This window comes from Protopterus annectens, chromosome 10.part0 (assembly GCF_019279795.1).
Source record: "Protopterus annectens isolate FY-2018-M chromosome 10.part0, PAN1.0, whole genome shotgun sequence".
Lineage (NCBI taxonomy): Eukaryota > Metazoa > Chordata > Ceratodontiformes > Protopteridae > Protopterus > Protopterus annectens.
Window position 1 is genome coordinate 403,259,530 of NC_056744.1, and position 14,835 is coordinate 403,274,364.

The 14,835-nt window shown below is 38.5% G+C and overlaps 1 protein-coding gene across 1 annotated transcript in view; it reads left to right on the forward strand.

Annotated features, from left to right (window-relative positions):
- The window catches only part of HMCN1 (hemicentin 1), a 5,606,893-nt gene that overhangs the window by 4,829,754 nt on the left and 762,304 nt on the right, over positions 1-14,835 (forward strand). Inside the window, exons 79-80 of the mRNA XM_044085314.1 lie at positions 6,996-7,133; positions 7,691-7,825. Of these exons, the coding sequence (XP_043941249.1) occupies positions 6,996-7,133; positions 7,691-7,825 (273 nt within the window). The remainder of the gene's footprint in view (positions 1-6,995; positions 7,134-7,690; positions 7,826-14,835) is intronic.

A 14,835-nucleotide genomic window follows, 5' to 3' on the forward strand; every position in this document is an offset into this window, starting at 1 on the left:
CTATGGGCTAGGCTTGTAAAGACTCCAGGGCCATTAGCCTAGTACAAACCTATGAACTCTGCTTCAAGTAGGGGTTGGTTTATAACTTCTTGTCTGGGTAGAATATGCTGCCCTTGTCCAAAGTATATATTTTACCAAGATGGCATTATGTCAAAAGTAAAAATATTATGTATTTCTTCAGACAAAGTAACATCGGTTTGAATACAAACCTATTATTACCAAAACACTGTGAGTTGAAAATAGTTGATTTTTTTGTATCAAACTCAGCAATAAGTCACATTGAAATCCCTAAGAGAAGAATTAGAGTCTTAACTGCATTTTGTAGCTTACTATCTTGTTTTTCCTTCAGCCTTTTGATACATACCCTCACTAGGGGCAGATATATGGTCTTTTTATACATAGTTATAAAATGTAGGGTTTTGTGTGCATTTCATTATTATAGTCTGTCATGAGGCATATATTCATTTTCCATTCGGCATGGGTATATGAATTCTTCTTAGAATGCAGTATGCAGAATATGTCCAATGTGTACTTTTAATGGATTAATATTACATCCAAAGTAAAATTCTGTATATTTCACTAGAGAAAACAGCATTTTTATGATTACAAGCTTGATATTGGTGAAAACAGCATTTTTATGATTACAACCTTGCTATTGCAAAAAAACACTGTGTGCAGGGTGGCTATTATGCAGTGTGTGCAGAATGCTAAATTAAGGACAACAGGGAAGCTTTTTAGTTTTTTTTTTTGATTAACAAACATAACAGCTATTAATATATAGTGTTACTGTGACTTCAGACCTAAAATGAACACGTAATAGTGGATAAAAGTAAGATGTTATTCTTTGTAAGCTAAAAAATTGAAAAATTATTTTTTCATTAAGATTTAATATGCATCTGCATCTTTTTTTTGTTTGAAGTTATCATCGCAATCTAAAGATGCAGATGTTGTATAAGTGATTATGTTAGTAAGATTCTTGAAAAAAATCATAAGAAGATGTCAAACTATTTTGTTAGTACACTTGTTTTGTACTAGGAAAGCGAACATAGCCAAAGAATACAATAGTTTGTGGGCAGTCTTTTAGAAATGGTCAGCTGAAAGTAGATTAAACAGTAAGTAAACTAAAACCAGACAAGTTTCCAGACCCTGACAAAGTAGTTGCAGACTTTGACAATAAGAAAGAAAAAAAAATCACACATAGCCAAGAGGACTGCTTTGCAAATTATTCATAATCCTATCCTTCCCAACATGCTTCACACCCTCATGGAAGCATGTCTATCCCACCACATATCAGACCTGACTCACAATAAAGACAGGGTGTATTAAGGGTAGTGTGACCCAGGAACATGCACAGGAGGCACTTGCAAATAGTCATATAATTCACCAGTACAAAACTCCCTACCTTAATCATGTATTAGATCCAACAGAGGTATTTTGATAGATTTCATTAAGCATATCAGTTTCTAGTTTTGAGACATCAGGAATGCTTTGATTGATTCATTGACACAAAATTAAATACTTATATGGGGCCTGCATGATAGTCAGATTGGGAAACAATTACTACTGTTATATTACACTCCAGAATGAAATTATGAGACCAGACAGGAGCATCTGAATTCATCAATACTTCTTACCCTGACCCATGAGCCTGTAACTTAAACTGTCTATCATGTACCAGCAACAGAATCCACACAGCAGTCTGATTTACCATTCTTAACACCTGTTTTATGTTGATAACTTCTAGACAGCCTTTCCTTCTCATTATAACATTCCTGTCTACAGGAGCATACTTATTTTTTTAAATACTGTCATGATACACTGTAAATCCCCAAAAATCAAGATAAGGAATTCAAAGAGTAAAATCCCAAGAAGAAAAGACATCCCTGATCAGTATCAGCAAGAAACTATGATCCCTCATAAAATCATCCAAGGCTAGCTTCGAAAGAAAAATTGCCAAGGATTCCAAAGATAACCAATATGTCAAGAACCTAAGTGGAAACTCTCAGATCTGCTCTGAGTTAGTGCAGAATGGCACAAAATACACTGAACCAACTGATATTGCCAACATTCTGGCAGATAGGTTTAGTGCAAACTTCACCCCCTCTCACCCCCTAAAGGGCCCATAACCATACCAGAAGAATGTGGAGCCCCAGCAATCACTGACACACAGGTTAAAACAGGGCTATCCAAAGCCAAAAATACAGCTTCAGTGGGACCAGACGGTGTCCCAGGCTGTGTCTTACATGAGCTCCAAAATGAAGTAACCCCTCACCTAAACACACTGTTCAAACTCAGCCTCTCTACAGGCTACGTACCCATAAAGTGGTGCACAGTAACAGTTATCCCGCTGCACAAAGGTGGAGCCACATCGGACCCCGGGAACTATCGCCCTATAAGCCTGTCTAGCCTGGTCTGCAAGGCTATGGAGCACATCATCATGGAATTCATTAACAGAGACATTGGGAACCTTCAAACATTGGACCCTACCCAGTTTGGCTTTGTTAAGGGCAGATCATGCCTCCTAAACCTGGTGGACTTCTTTGAGACAGTTACCAAGGCTTTAAATGAGGGAAAGGAGGTCCGCACAGCCTACCTAGACCTTGCAAAGGATTTCAACACCATTCCCCATTCTGATATTATAGACAAGCTCACCAGCCTGAACATAAACCCCTACGTCACGAGATGGATTGTCAGTTGGCTCACGGATAGAACCCACACGATGAGAGTTGCAGGCTCTAGGTCCGACTCTAAATCAGTTACAAGTGGCGTCCCCCAGGGCTCAGTCCTGGAACCCCTCCTGTTCGGTATAACTCTAACCTGTGGAACTTGTTTAACTTGCTTACTTATGTAATCACTGTAAATAGTCTGTTTGTAATGTGTAATGCTGGTATTATGTAATGCTGTATCTGCTTACCCTTGGAGCTTTTCTCCCCGGGCCTACGTTGAAAATGGACATGCATCCAGTCGGACTATCCCGGTCAACAAATGTAAAATAAATAAAAAATAAATAAAAATATACTTCTCAGAGGTACAGGCAAGCACAGAAGGACTATGGCTGACCAAGTTTGCAGACGCCTGCAAACTGGGGGCCATAATTGACTCACCAGCTGATACAGACATCCTCCAGAAGGGTCTCACTGAGACGGATACCTGGTGTCAAAATCATGGCCACAAGCTAAATGCCAAAAAGTGCATAGTCATCCTCTTTGGAAAAAACAAAGTACCCGCGAACTACCCCAAACGTGGTAGTCCCCTAAAATACAGAAAATGTAATAAGGGATCTGGGGACCGAAGTAGATAGTAATCTCTCCTTTGATAATCATATTGCCAAGGTGGTTAGAAAATCCTTCTATGTGGCCCACCTAATTACAAAAGGGTTCGCATCTAGAACAAAAGAGGTTATTGTGCCTCTCTACTCATCACCCATCAGACCCTCATAGAGTACAATGCCCCATTTGGGATGTACCTTACAAGACACCTGCAACAGCTGGAAAGACCACAGAAATTCCTCACCAATAGGATTACTGGCCTCAAACAGATGCCCTATGCAGCCTGACTGAAGAAATTCCAGCTGTACTCGGTTGCATACCGTTTACTCAGAGGTGATCTCTGCCTGACATACAAGGCCATGTCCAACCCAGACTTGATGGACGTGCTCCACCTAAAAAAAAAACAAATCCCCAAGAGCCACATGCTCTAGGGATCTAAACCTCACCACAATGATAAATAGGACGTGCTAGAGGGATAGGTTCCTGTCCCAGAGACTCCCCATGCTTTGGAACAGGATTCCAATCTACATTAGGCAGAGCCCCCGTCACTAACACTCTTCAAGATAAATCTTGACGAGTGGATGGGAAACAGAAAATTTACCCCGGGGATCACTTCAGTGGCTCTGCTGGACAGAGGCACAGGGAACTAATTGCTCTGCTGGACCGAGGCACAGGAAACTAATCTAAGGGGGCAGCGAAAGCCAACACATTCTGGTTAGGCTTATAGATGCCCTCGGGCAGATAGCCTAGTACTTACCTATGAACCTATGAACCAGATACTTACCTTATCTAGTGATCATCTTGTATTATATCTGTATGGAAATACAGAAACTGAATTTTGGCAGTCAGCTTCTATATTCGAAGGATTAATTTTTGCCCATATACTAGAAAATAGTAACTGAGAAAAATGGTACTGTACCCAAAACTTTTTTTGTCTTACATGAGCTATTAATTCCTTCACCCATGCCAATACTTAAGAATGGAACTTATTAATCTGCAACTTTATCTGAACTTCCTTACATCTGAGGTTGCATCAGTACTCTACTATGTACCAAAACATGAGGAAGACATGGTCTTACTACACGTAGGAAGAGTAGCCCTGGCTGTACTAGCAAAGTTCTTAATTCTGTGGATTTACCCAAGCTATTCAGTGTGGTATGAGAAATTACTCAAAATAAACATTATTTCTAATAGTAAATCAGCCAATGTCTGTCGTTCTAATGCTGTATTCCAAATAACACAATTCCTAGCACTGGGCCTACAGTGCAATATAGGAGCATTAAGCTCCTGTGTGTTAATAAATTAATTTAGCATTTGTATCACTCATTAACGCAGGTATTCCAAACCAACTTGTGTATTTCTTCCTTTCATAGTCATTCACATGACTTGATTTCTTGCCAAGTACATCAGACCTCAAAATCCTGAGCCAAGCATATAAAGGACACCAAGCAGTGAAATATTGGGGACCCTGAAAAAATCTGGAGAATTTTTCATTTTTGAGCTACCCTAATTAGGCATCATCGTCATACTAAACTTCAGAAAGTGAAACAAGAGTGTAAAGGATTAGTCCAGATAAAGTCACTTTAGCTAGCAGATCTAGGAGACTGTCTCTTTTTGTCTTATACTCTCCCTGTGGGAGGAATAAAGATGCCTTGTTGAAGTTTCCAGTAGTTTATTCAGTTAAGCAGGTTGATGGAGGAGCGTTCCTGTTCTAAGATATTGCAAACCAACTTGGGTTTAGATGGTGGCACAGTGCCACACAAAACGTTTGGTGAAGCTATCTTTCAAACAAGTTTAGAATCAGAACACTCACCCATCTACCTGCTTAACTGGATAAACTACTGGAAACTTCAACAAAGTATCTTTTTCCTTTCACAGTGAGGGTATCAGAACGAGTGAGTCTCCTAGATCTGTTAGCTAAAGTGATTTTATTTGGACTAGTCCTTTATATCCTGTTTTTTGTTTGTCCTGTCACTCTCTAGGTCACATGTGGGATACCAGACTTCACTCTGGATTACATCTGCAAACTTCATAAAGTGAGGCTAGGCTTATATAGGCCCTAGGGCCAATAGCCTAGTACCTACCTATGAATCTATAAGACATAGACTCCCTCAAAATACTCCATAGTGTTATGGTTATCTAATAATGGACATTAGGGCTGGAAAAATATTTATCCTCTCTATAAAGAATAATACAAAATGTGGAAACAAAACTACCACCTCATCAATTTTATAGCATTAAAGTGTTATTCACCCCTTAAATAACAGTTACAGACTCAAAGACATCGTGGCCCTAGCACAGCCAGTTGGTTCCTATAAACTTTTTGTTTAAAAGATAGCTTCACCAAACTTTTTATGTGGCACTGTGCCACCATCAAATTGTTTAAATAGACTGTACATTTTAGGAGATGTAAATCTAATCACAAATGGTTGTAGGAAACCTTTTTTAAGCATGCTGTTCTATAATAGATTGTTAGAGTGACATATGTGCACACTTGCATTTTGGGAGATGTAAATCCAACCACAGTGGATTATGGGAATTTGTTTAAAATACATCCTTCTCTGTTTTTTAAAATGAAGTATATGCAAACTTGCAGAGGGATCAGGCAGCCACATATGGTTTATCTATAATTAGTCAAGTCACCCTAAAATGGTATGATTTTTCTATATGAAAAAGTGTATTTCAAGGAGTTGTTTTTTGCAGAAGGGAAACCATCTACACCCCAATGTGTGGTATTTGGCCAACTACACTGATAGCACAGTATTTGAAAAACTGATATACATTTAGAAATTGAAACCCCCCCCCACTGCAGTGCCATGCTGACTTGCACAATATACAACTGCGATGTTTTCATGAACTGCATTGAAAAGAAATCAATGCAAGGTCACTTGCATGAACAGTAGTCATCAGAGTTTAGGATAACTAGCCACATATGTACCGGAATAGTAGTCATGTTAGGATTAATGGAAAACCCAGATATCCCATGCAGGGATAGACTATTCTTAGGAGTTGTAATCACCCTGATTGAAATCCCAAGACATAATCACAGCAGTGAATTGCTGGAACACATTCTGTAAAACTGAGGTCAGAGCAGCAACTAAAACATAAATTCAGTTGAGAAAGAAATAAAGTCAGATAGCTGGCTAGTTATTTTCCGAAATGAATGCAGTACCTTTTCTAATTCTGAAATGTAGATGCATGAAGAGTTATAGCATAGGAGAATGGGATGAGCAGCCCCCAAGAGATAGACTTGGTTAGACAGGCTTTTTAATGTTATTAAGAGGATGAGGACCTTTTAAGTTTTCCTTCCCTGACATATACTTGTCCTTCTCTCTCGTTGTTTACTCCCCTCTCATTCTCGTCCTTCTGTTTTACTCATGCATGTTGCTATGTTAATTGCTGTGCAAGTCACAACATTTATCATAACATAAGGCAACCAGATCTTCTAACTAAATTATGTTATGATATTTAAGAAAGAAGCTGTATCTTCACTAAAAGATAGATGATAATTTTGGGTTGGAAATTCTTAATCAGGTGAGATGTTATTTATCAAATACTTCATACACCCCCATTTGAACTGTTTGTTTTTGAAAAAAAAAATGTATGCTGAAAGGAAAAGCTATGTGTTGTTACTGAATAAAAATTTTTATTGAACAAGAGTGTTTATTGTAGTGTAATTCTGGGCAAAAGTATTTGATATGGCATGATTTTTTTCCTTTACTTTAGAATCTCCCGTGATTCATGCTCAACCAAGTGTTTTGGATGTAATTCTTAACAATCCTGTTATATTACCATGTGAAGCTACAGGAACTCCCATACCCACAATTACCTGGCAGAAAGAAGGCGTCAATGTTATCACAACAGGTACTTTGCCCTTAATGTATCAGTCTATAGTTTGATCCAGTGTAGTATGAATTGTTCATGGTAAAGGCTCCATGAAAACTATCATGCATTTTTTGTCATGTAGTTTCTATAAAAATGACTGTCTTTTGTTACCACTACCTGATTTTGTGAGAAGAACTTTGTATTTTCACATTTCAAATGGATTTCAAATTGCAAATCTCTGTAAACATTTGTAACAAAAGTGTTCTTATTTTAAAAATTTCCAGATAAGAATTGAAAATGTATATTTTTAACACTTTATAATTGATATTTGAGAATGAAATGAAAATCAGCTTTACCCTTGCCACTGAGTAACATTGGTAGTGATGAACAGATGGTTAATTTAATCCTGAATTGTGTTTTAAAGAATTGGTTTTATGTTATCTTTTATGATTTTTTTGCACAGAGACTGCAGAGATGCACTAAAACCTGTGTAAGGGAGGGTTTCTACTTAAAAGTTACATTTCACCAAAGTCAACTTCTAATTATTGACATTTGCAGAAATAAAATGCAGCTCCTGATTTTACTTTCATTTTCAGAGGATGGATTCACAGTACTCCCTAAAGGTAGTCTGCAGATTGGACGAGCTAGAGCTAAGGATGCTGGGACATACATCTGTGTTGCACAGAATCCATCTGGTACTGCCTTAGGCAAGATTAAGCTTAGGGTTCAAGGTATGTGGACAGCACATTGTACTATCAGAAAGTATTTGCAAGCAGGCATAACTAATGTATTATGCACAGTTTAGATACTGACATACATTTAGAAAGTGGAATGTTTTTCTTTTAAAATGTAATAGGCTCTATGGTTTGTTTGTTTATTGATTTATTTTTGTTTACAGGGGTAGAGCACTTATCAGATTTGACCATTTGCAGGCAGAGCCTACTACATTTATTTAATATCTTCCAAAACAGTAGTGTTATAGTTGATAACATACTGATATGTAGTTTATTTCATTAAGAATATTTTATTCATGGCATAGTTAGACTTCTGGTATACTTTGTAATTATGTCCAAGTTTTGTAGTTCTTAATTCAGGTCAAGTAATAATCTTTAACAATGTCTACAATTGTTGTTTATCTAGAACACCTATACAGTGATACAGAGGCTACAATGCAATAGAGATGACACAGCTCCAGTAGTAAGAGCACTCTGTAGATATTCTTGTGTGGAAATTAAAAAATAAAATAACATTCTCTACGCAGTCATAGTAGGAGGAGGTTTCCATATTTGATATATATATATATATATATATATATATATATATATATATATATATATGCACTGCCAGATGTAGTTGGTAATAGTAGGTCCATTTCTGAAGAAGATGTCACTGGGCCATTTACTTCTGAGGCGGCGAGGCTGGGGGATTGGAAAATATCCACATGGAATGTTGAAATTACTGGTTATTTTTGGAGTGTTATGGTTAACAGTCCTTTCTAATGTTGTGTGAAAGACAAGGACATTATTTCTGGATTGGTAGATGTAGTGGTGATCTCAGTTTTTCAAAGAACGGGATGGTGTCTTCCAGTTACAAATAGATAATACTTTTTACCTTGTCTGTGAAAGCCTGTGTCAGGGTACTGGTAAGGAGTGTCAGTTGAATAATTAAGCATATGGTTCAGGAGATTCTGTCTTGGGCATAGAACAATGGATTAACTCATTGTTTTTGCATAGATATTGGTGGAGTGATAGCAGTTTGACATTGGTGTTAGGACATGTTTAGTGTGTTGGGAAAAGGCATGTAATTGTGTACTCTAGAATGTCTTGTAGGAGGTGCTTCAGCAGTAAGGCAAATGGACCTACTATTACCAACTACAAAACCACAGTTGTATTCCATTCTGTCTTTCTGCATAAGGACTAATAGTTGTTTCTGTATTCTCAAAGTTAGTGTGAATATATTCAAGGTGCATGTGTCTTACCTCCCTTCATGTTAATGATTTCATGGAAAGTATGTCAAGGTGCAGCTGAAGTCTGAAGGGTACCCAAAGCAGAAAATGTGAGAATTCATCATTGTTGATTTTAGATTATTTTACTTTCTTAGCCTCAACTCTCTGCAGTCTCCAGCACTGAAATATTGTTGCTGTTTAATGTGAAGCTATTTGGAAGAGAATCAGCAGCTCTAAGTCAAAGATTGTGGTAATCTCCTAACAACAAGGGATTGATCTCTGCAGGAGTTATCAGCTACCTCATTTCAAGGAGCTTAGATATCATGAGATCTTGATCATGAGTAAGACTAGAAGAAATTAGGAGAGTGTGAGGGCATAGCAGCAACTTCATGTTGAGTAGTTTAAGTATGTTGAGGTCTTGTTCGTGTTAGAGGGAGAAATACTAAAATAGAAGTATTAGAATGGATTTTCTCTAGTAGTACTATTATAGACATTTTTTCTAAGCATACTAGACTACAAAACATTTGGGTTTTGAAAGACACAGTACTACAGCTGCATTGTGCTTGTTTAGGTAAGGAGAGACACCTCTGTTTTGTTATAGAAAAAGAAATATTATGAAACATTGCTTGCCTATGAGAAGCAGTTAGAAGTATGGACAGTCTGCCATTAAATTTTGTCATTGCTGTTATTACATGTTCTGTAATGAATTTAGTGTTGCTTCTGTAAAGGAAAATTACAGGGGGGATCATGAAAAACTGAGTTTGAAAACATTCTGAGATGTAGCAGTGTGAGACCTCACTAAATGATAATTGCATGATGTTGCTAACATTTTATGAATGCAAATTATGATTGGAAAGAATATTCCAGCAGGTGCCATGTAAGCTGGTCAGTGCATTATTTCATGTACTTAAGTTAATCTTTGTAGTCTGCCATGTCAGATTTGCCTTTTTATAATTTCAGTAGCTATCAGTACAGTTCCAGACAATAGTTTCTTGCTACAAAATATTTGTACATCTCATTGGATTTACTAATGATGAACAGTGTTATAAATCTCATAACAATTCACCAGTGGAGGAAGAGAGGATCAGGAAGTGGACCAGTGAATGGGTGCGGAGATGAAATTATGGCAGATATTGTACTAGAATATGGTGATGAAGCAAGAACTAAATAGGATAAAGCTGTCAGATTACCATTCAGTCTCTTCCTCTATCTGGTAAGTAGTGAACTTTGGTTGGTAACTGAAAGAATGAGATTATGAATATAACTGGCAGAAATGAGGTTCCTTCTTAATGTAACTGAAGCCTCTCTCCATAATGGGGTGAGGAACTTGGAAGTCTTGGAGGACCTTAGAGTACAGCTGCTGCAGCAAAAGCCTTGCTGGTTCAAACAATGCCCTGTGTTGGTCCCATGAACTACCTCCTCATTGCAAAAAAAAAAAAAAAAGACTTCAGCTAATCTTTCAGGATGCTTCCCGAAGACAGTACCATAGTACCCAATTCTTGCACCTCCTCCAGCTCTTCAAATGGCCAGATGCACAACACCCCCTCCTTTCTGCTGAAGTCATTCAGGTCCCATTTCTTTGCCCTTCCCTGACCCTCCTTCTTCACATTTTAGTAAAAAAAACATTTTATATTTTAAACTGTAATAAACTGCTTGCAATAAATGTAGCAAATAGTTGCTACAGTTTATACCCTTCCTGCATGAAGCACTACAGTGCTCAGTTTTTAATGTATAAATAGTGTACTAAAAAATTAAACCAGAGTTGCTGCAGTTTATACCATGCTTACATGGATCACTACAGTGCTCATGTTGGAGTTACAAAAATAGATTTTTTTTACTTTTAAACCGTAGCAAAGAGTTGCTGAAGTTTAGACCACACATGGAGCACTACATCGCTCATGTTTGACTGCAAATGCAACACCAGCTTTTAAAAGCCAGTATTGCACTAAAGAATGATTGGGATGATGAATGACTGCTCATGCCCCCTAACACTTTGTACTCGGGGCAGTTGCCCCTTTCACCCCACCCTACCTATACCGCTGCATTGCAGCTTCAAGCTGAAAAAAGTCACTTGAGGTGGTTGGGGTACCTAGTGAGAATCAACTTTGGTAACTTTCACAAGAGGTGTACCACATCCATCTGTCCATAACTACTTTTCCCATTTTTGCACATGGAGTTGGGGTGTCATTTCAACAGTGACAATCATCTAGAGCCAGGGTTTACACTGCCAGGTGGCTAGACCTGCCGTTCCACATAGTTTACTGTAAGGAACCTCCAAGGCAGACCTAAGACATGATGGAGAGATTATATCTCTCATCTTGTGTGAAAGAGCACCAGGGCATGCAAAAGCATTGTACGGAGATTGTTGTTGGACTAAGGGAATTCTAGTCTACCATGCTCAGGTTGCTATGACTTGTGCATTATATTACATTAACTTGAAGGCAAAAGGATATCATAAAACCTTTGTAGTGTGATCTTTTAAGTGCACTATTATTCTGCTTCATCTACAGCCCTATCTCCTTTACCCCCCATTTCTACCAGTTAGTTTTCCTGTTGAATGCCTGTATGGATTCCCACTCCCTCTGCTTCCTTTTTGTGGTCCATTCTATAGGTCTGTGGGTCCACAACCCTCTCTATGAAAAATTACTTTTGCAGACTTTATGGAGGAGTTAAATCCTGCAGTCTGCTGCCTGTGCCCCCTCCTTCTCCAGCAGTCCTTTGTTTTGAAAATGACCCCTTCATATCTTCTTGACATGTTCTTGTGCATTAATATCATGTCCCCCATGTCTTTTCTAGTCTCAGGTGACAAAAGCTTTTCTAGCCTTTGGCCACATTCATTCCCTACTATTCATTGATCTACATGCATGGTATTCGATTTGTGGTCTAACCAACACCCGAGAGAGGAAGTATTACCTCTTTGCTTTTGGAATCCATCCTTCTGAGGAAGTAACTCGGATTTCTATTTGTTGCTGCCTCTGCCCTCTCATTCCATTCCCATTGGTGCAATTCAGGTGTAATCAACACTCCCCAAAAATCCTTTTCCTGCTCTGCTGCCAACCATTTCACTTCTTCCAGCTGATACTCCACACCAAGGTTCTTGTGGCCCAAGTGCAGTACTAAGACAAACTGTTTTGAAAATGGATGGATGATTGGATGAACAGATGGATAAAGAACTAACTGACTTTAATTACAACCTTACTTCAAGTTCAAGTTCACTTAAGTGTGTATTAGTTAAGCACTACTATAGTAGTGCTTAACTAATACACACTTAAGCACTACTACAGTACATTAAAATAAATCAAACAGACTGTAGTTTGTGAGTGAGTTGTAACAAAGACAGTAACACATAAGATCAGTTTGTAGAATTCTCATAAACCAAGTCATAGAAGTAAGTTTTTAATGAATGCCTGAAACCACCAAGCACTGGGGCCATCCTAAAGTATTCAGACAGGATGTTCCAAAAACAAGACCCCTGGTATGCAAAGGAACATTCTGCAGTAAACTCAAGTCAAATCCTTGACACCTCCAGCAATCCATTACTTGAGGAATACAAGTGCAAGCAGCTAAGGCATTCCTTAAGTTAAGGGAGACTCAGTTTGTATAGGGAAAGATAGATTAAGACAGCGGTCTTGTAGGAAATTAAAGACTAAATAAGAAAGCCAGTGCAGACTAGAAAGTAGGCAAACAGCAGAGCTCTGCACTAGCTGTAATCAATCAAGCTCAGAGTCAGGTAACACCAGGTAGAGAGCATCACAGCAGTCCAGTTGTGAAGAGACTAGAGCATGTACAACTGTTGGTAAATCATATAAAGAAACTCAGTGCTTAATCAGGGTGGTATTCCTCCGGTGTAAATAGGAAGATTTGACAGCTGTGGTAACCTGATCCATCAGAATAAGCCAATCATCATCTTAACCAGATTGCACACCCGAGACACAAATTTAATTTTTCACCCTTGTACTGTGTTGGATGATAAAACTGGAGCAGAAGAATTATGGTTATGATTATGTGGGTAGCCTGAATGGCCATAATGACCAGCTTGCTGGTAATGAGTTTGAGCTACAACTGTATAATGCAAGTGCGGATGTATTCCAAGTCTGAGACAAGTTTATTTAATTTCATGATAGATTCCAGACAGCAGGACAGGTAAAGTGGAATGACATCAGCATAAATTGAAATGTAAACCTCTCCTTTGAATAACGTCACCTAACGGCAGCATTTACAATAATGAACAGCAACAGATCTGGTTCTTTACAAGACCTAGAACAGAACCCTGTGGTACATTTGTACGTCAGGGGGATGAGAAAAGAAGGAGTTGACTTCAGTCATAGTTTGATAAGTTCAGCCAGTAAGGTAGGAGGCACATCACTGTAATACAGCACCCTGGATACCACACTAAGTGGTCAAGTCAAGCAGATATCTTGCTGAATGTTCCAGAAAGCACTAAAATGACCAATCTGGAATAGCAATGCTAATCTGTATCAGTTAGGACACCATTAAATACCCTAGCTATAGTAGGCTCAGTACTATCTGTAAACAGAAAACCAGACTGGAAAGGTTCAGAGAGTTTATTATCTCTTAAAAAGAAGTCTGGTTGTGAATAAACAACCTTCTCAAAACCATTACCCACAAAAGGGAGGTTCAAGATAGGTTGGTAATTATCGAGATTGTAGTCTTCCAATTCTGGCTTTCTTAAGAATAGGAAAAAATGCATGCTTGTTGTAAATTAAATAGTAAAACTCCAGACTTAAGAGGCATGGCAGTAACCTGTTACAGAATAAGACCCAAGACATCAAAGCAAGATGAAGCAAGCTTTGTCTGGCAAGCATTAAGACCACAACTGGACAAGTACTTCTGAAGACCAAGGTAATAAACTCATCATAATAAGGTATAAGAAACTCAGACCATGGACATGATATCTGGGGTGGATCATGGCAAGACCCTACAAGAGTACCTGATAATACCTGGCAACAAGCTCTCATTCTTCAGCGAAAAAAAATATGATTGCTAAAGTCATGATGGACTACTTAGGGTGCAACTGCAATGGTCACTGTTGCAAGATTTCTCAAAAGAGAAACAAAGATTTCTTCTTATAGTTACTTTGGCCTGATGTACAGGAGAGAGTGTGGTTCCATCCCTGCTGTAGCCTCCACCCTGTTTGTCTAAGGTCCCATTGCAAAATATTATACATGTGCTCAAGCAGAGCAAGGTGAACAGGATGTACACAGCTTAGGGCTAACAAACTGAGGGAGGATGTCTAGATCTTACTAAAAGACTGAACAGCCTTGTCAATATCTTGTGCACTGAATTCCATAGTGTTGGTAGCAGAGACTTGTAAAAATGGTGTTACTAGATTCAGGTTGGAGCAGACCACCTGAACTTGGTCCAGGGCAGCCATCTTGGGAAGGTCTACCAAGAAGTGAATGAAACTGTGATTTGGCCATATGCCCAATTTCAACACCTAGCTTTCATACCTAGCTGGAACACCAAGTCTAATGTGTGCTTGTGCACGTGAGTAGAAGAAGAAATCACCTGAGCAAACCTAAATGCCTGCTTAATACACAGGAATTCCCATCCAAGAGTCATGAACACCTCATAAACCCAAATGTTAAAATCACTCAGATTCAACCAACCATGTGATGATAACATAAAGAAGATGAAATCTACAAACTCTTTAAGCAATGTCCTTGCACTGTCATGTGGATGATATACAAGGAGGTATTGACAGTTTGCGTCAGCTGCCATAATGTATTGAAAAGGAGTTGGAATCCCCAGCTGTAGCCTCCTTTGACTCAAAGA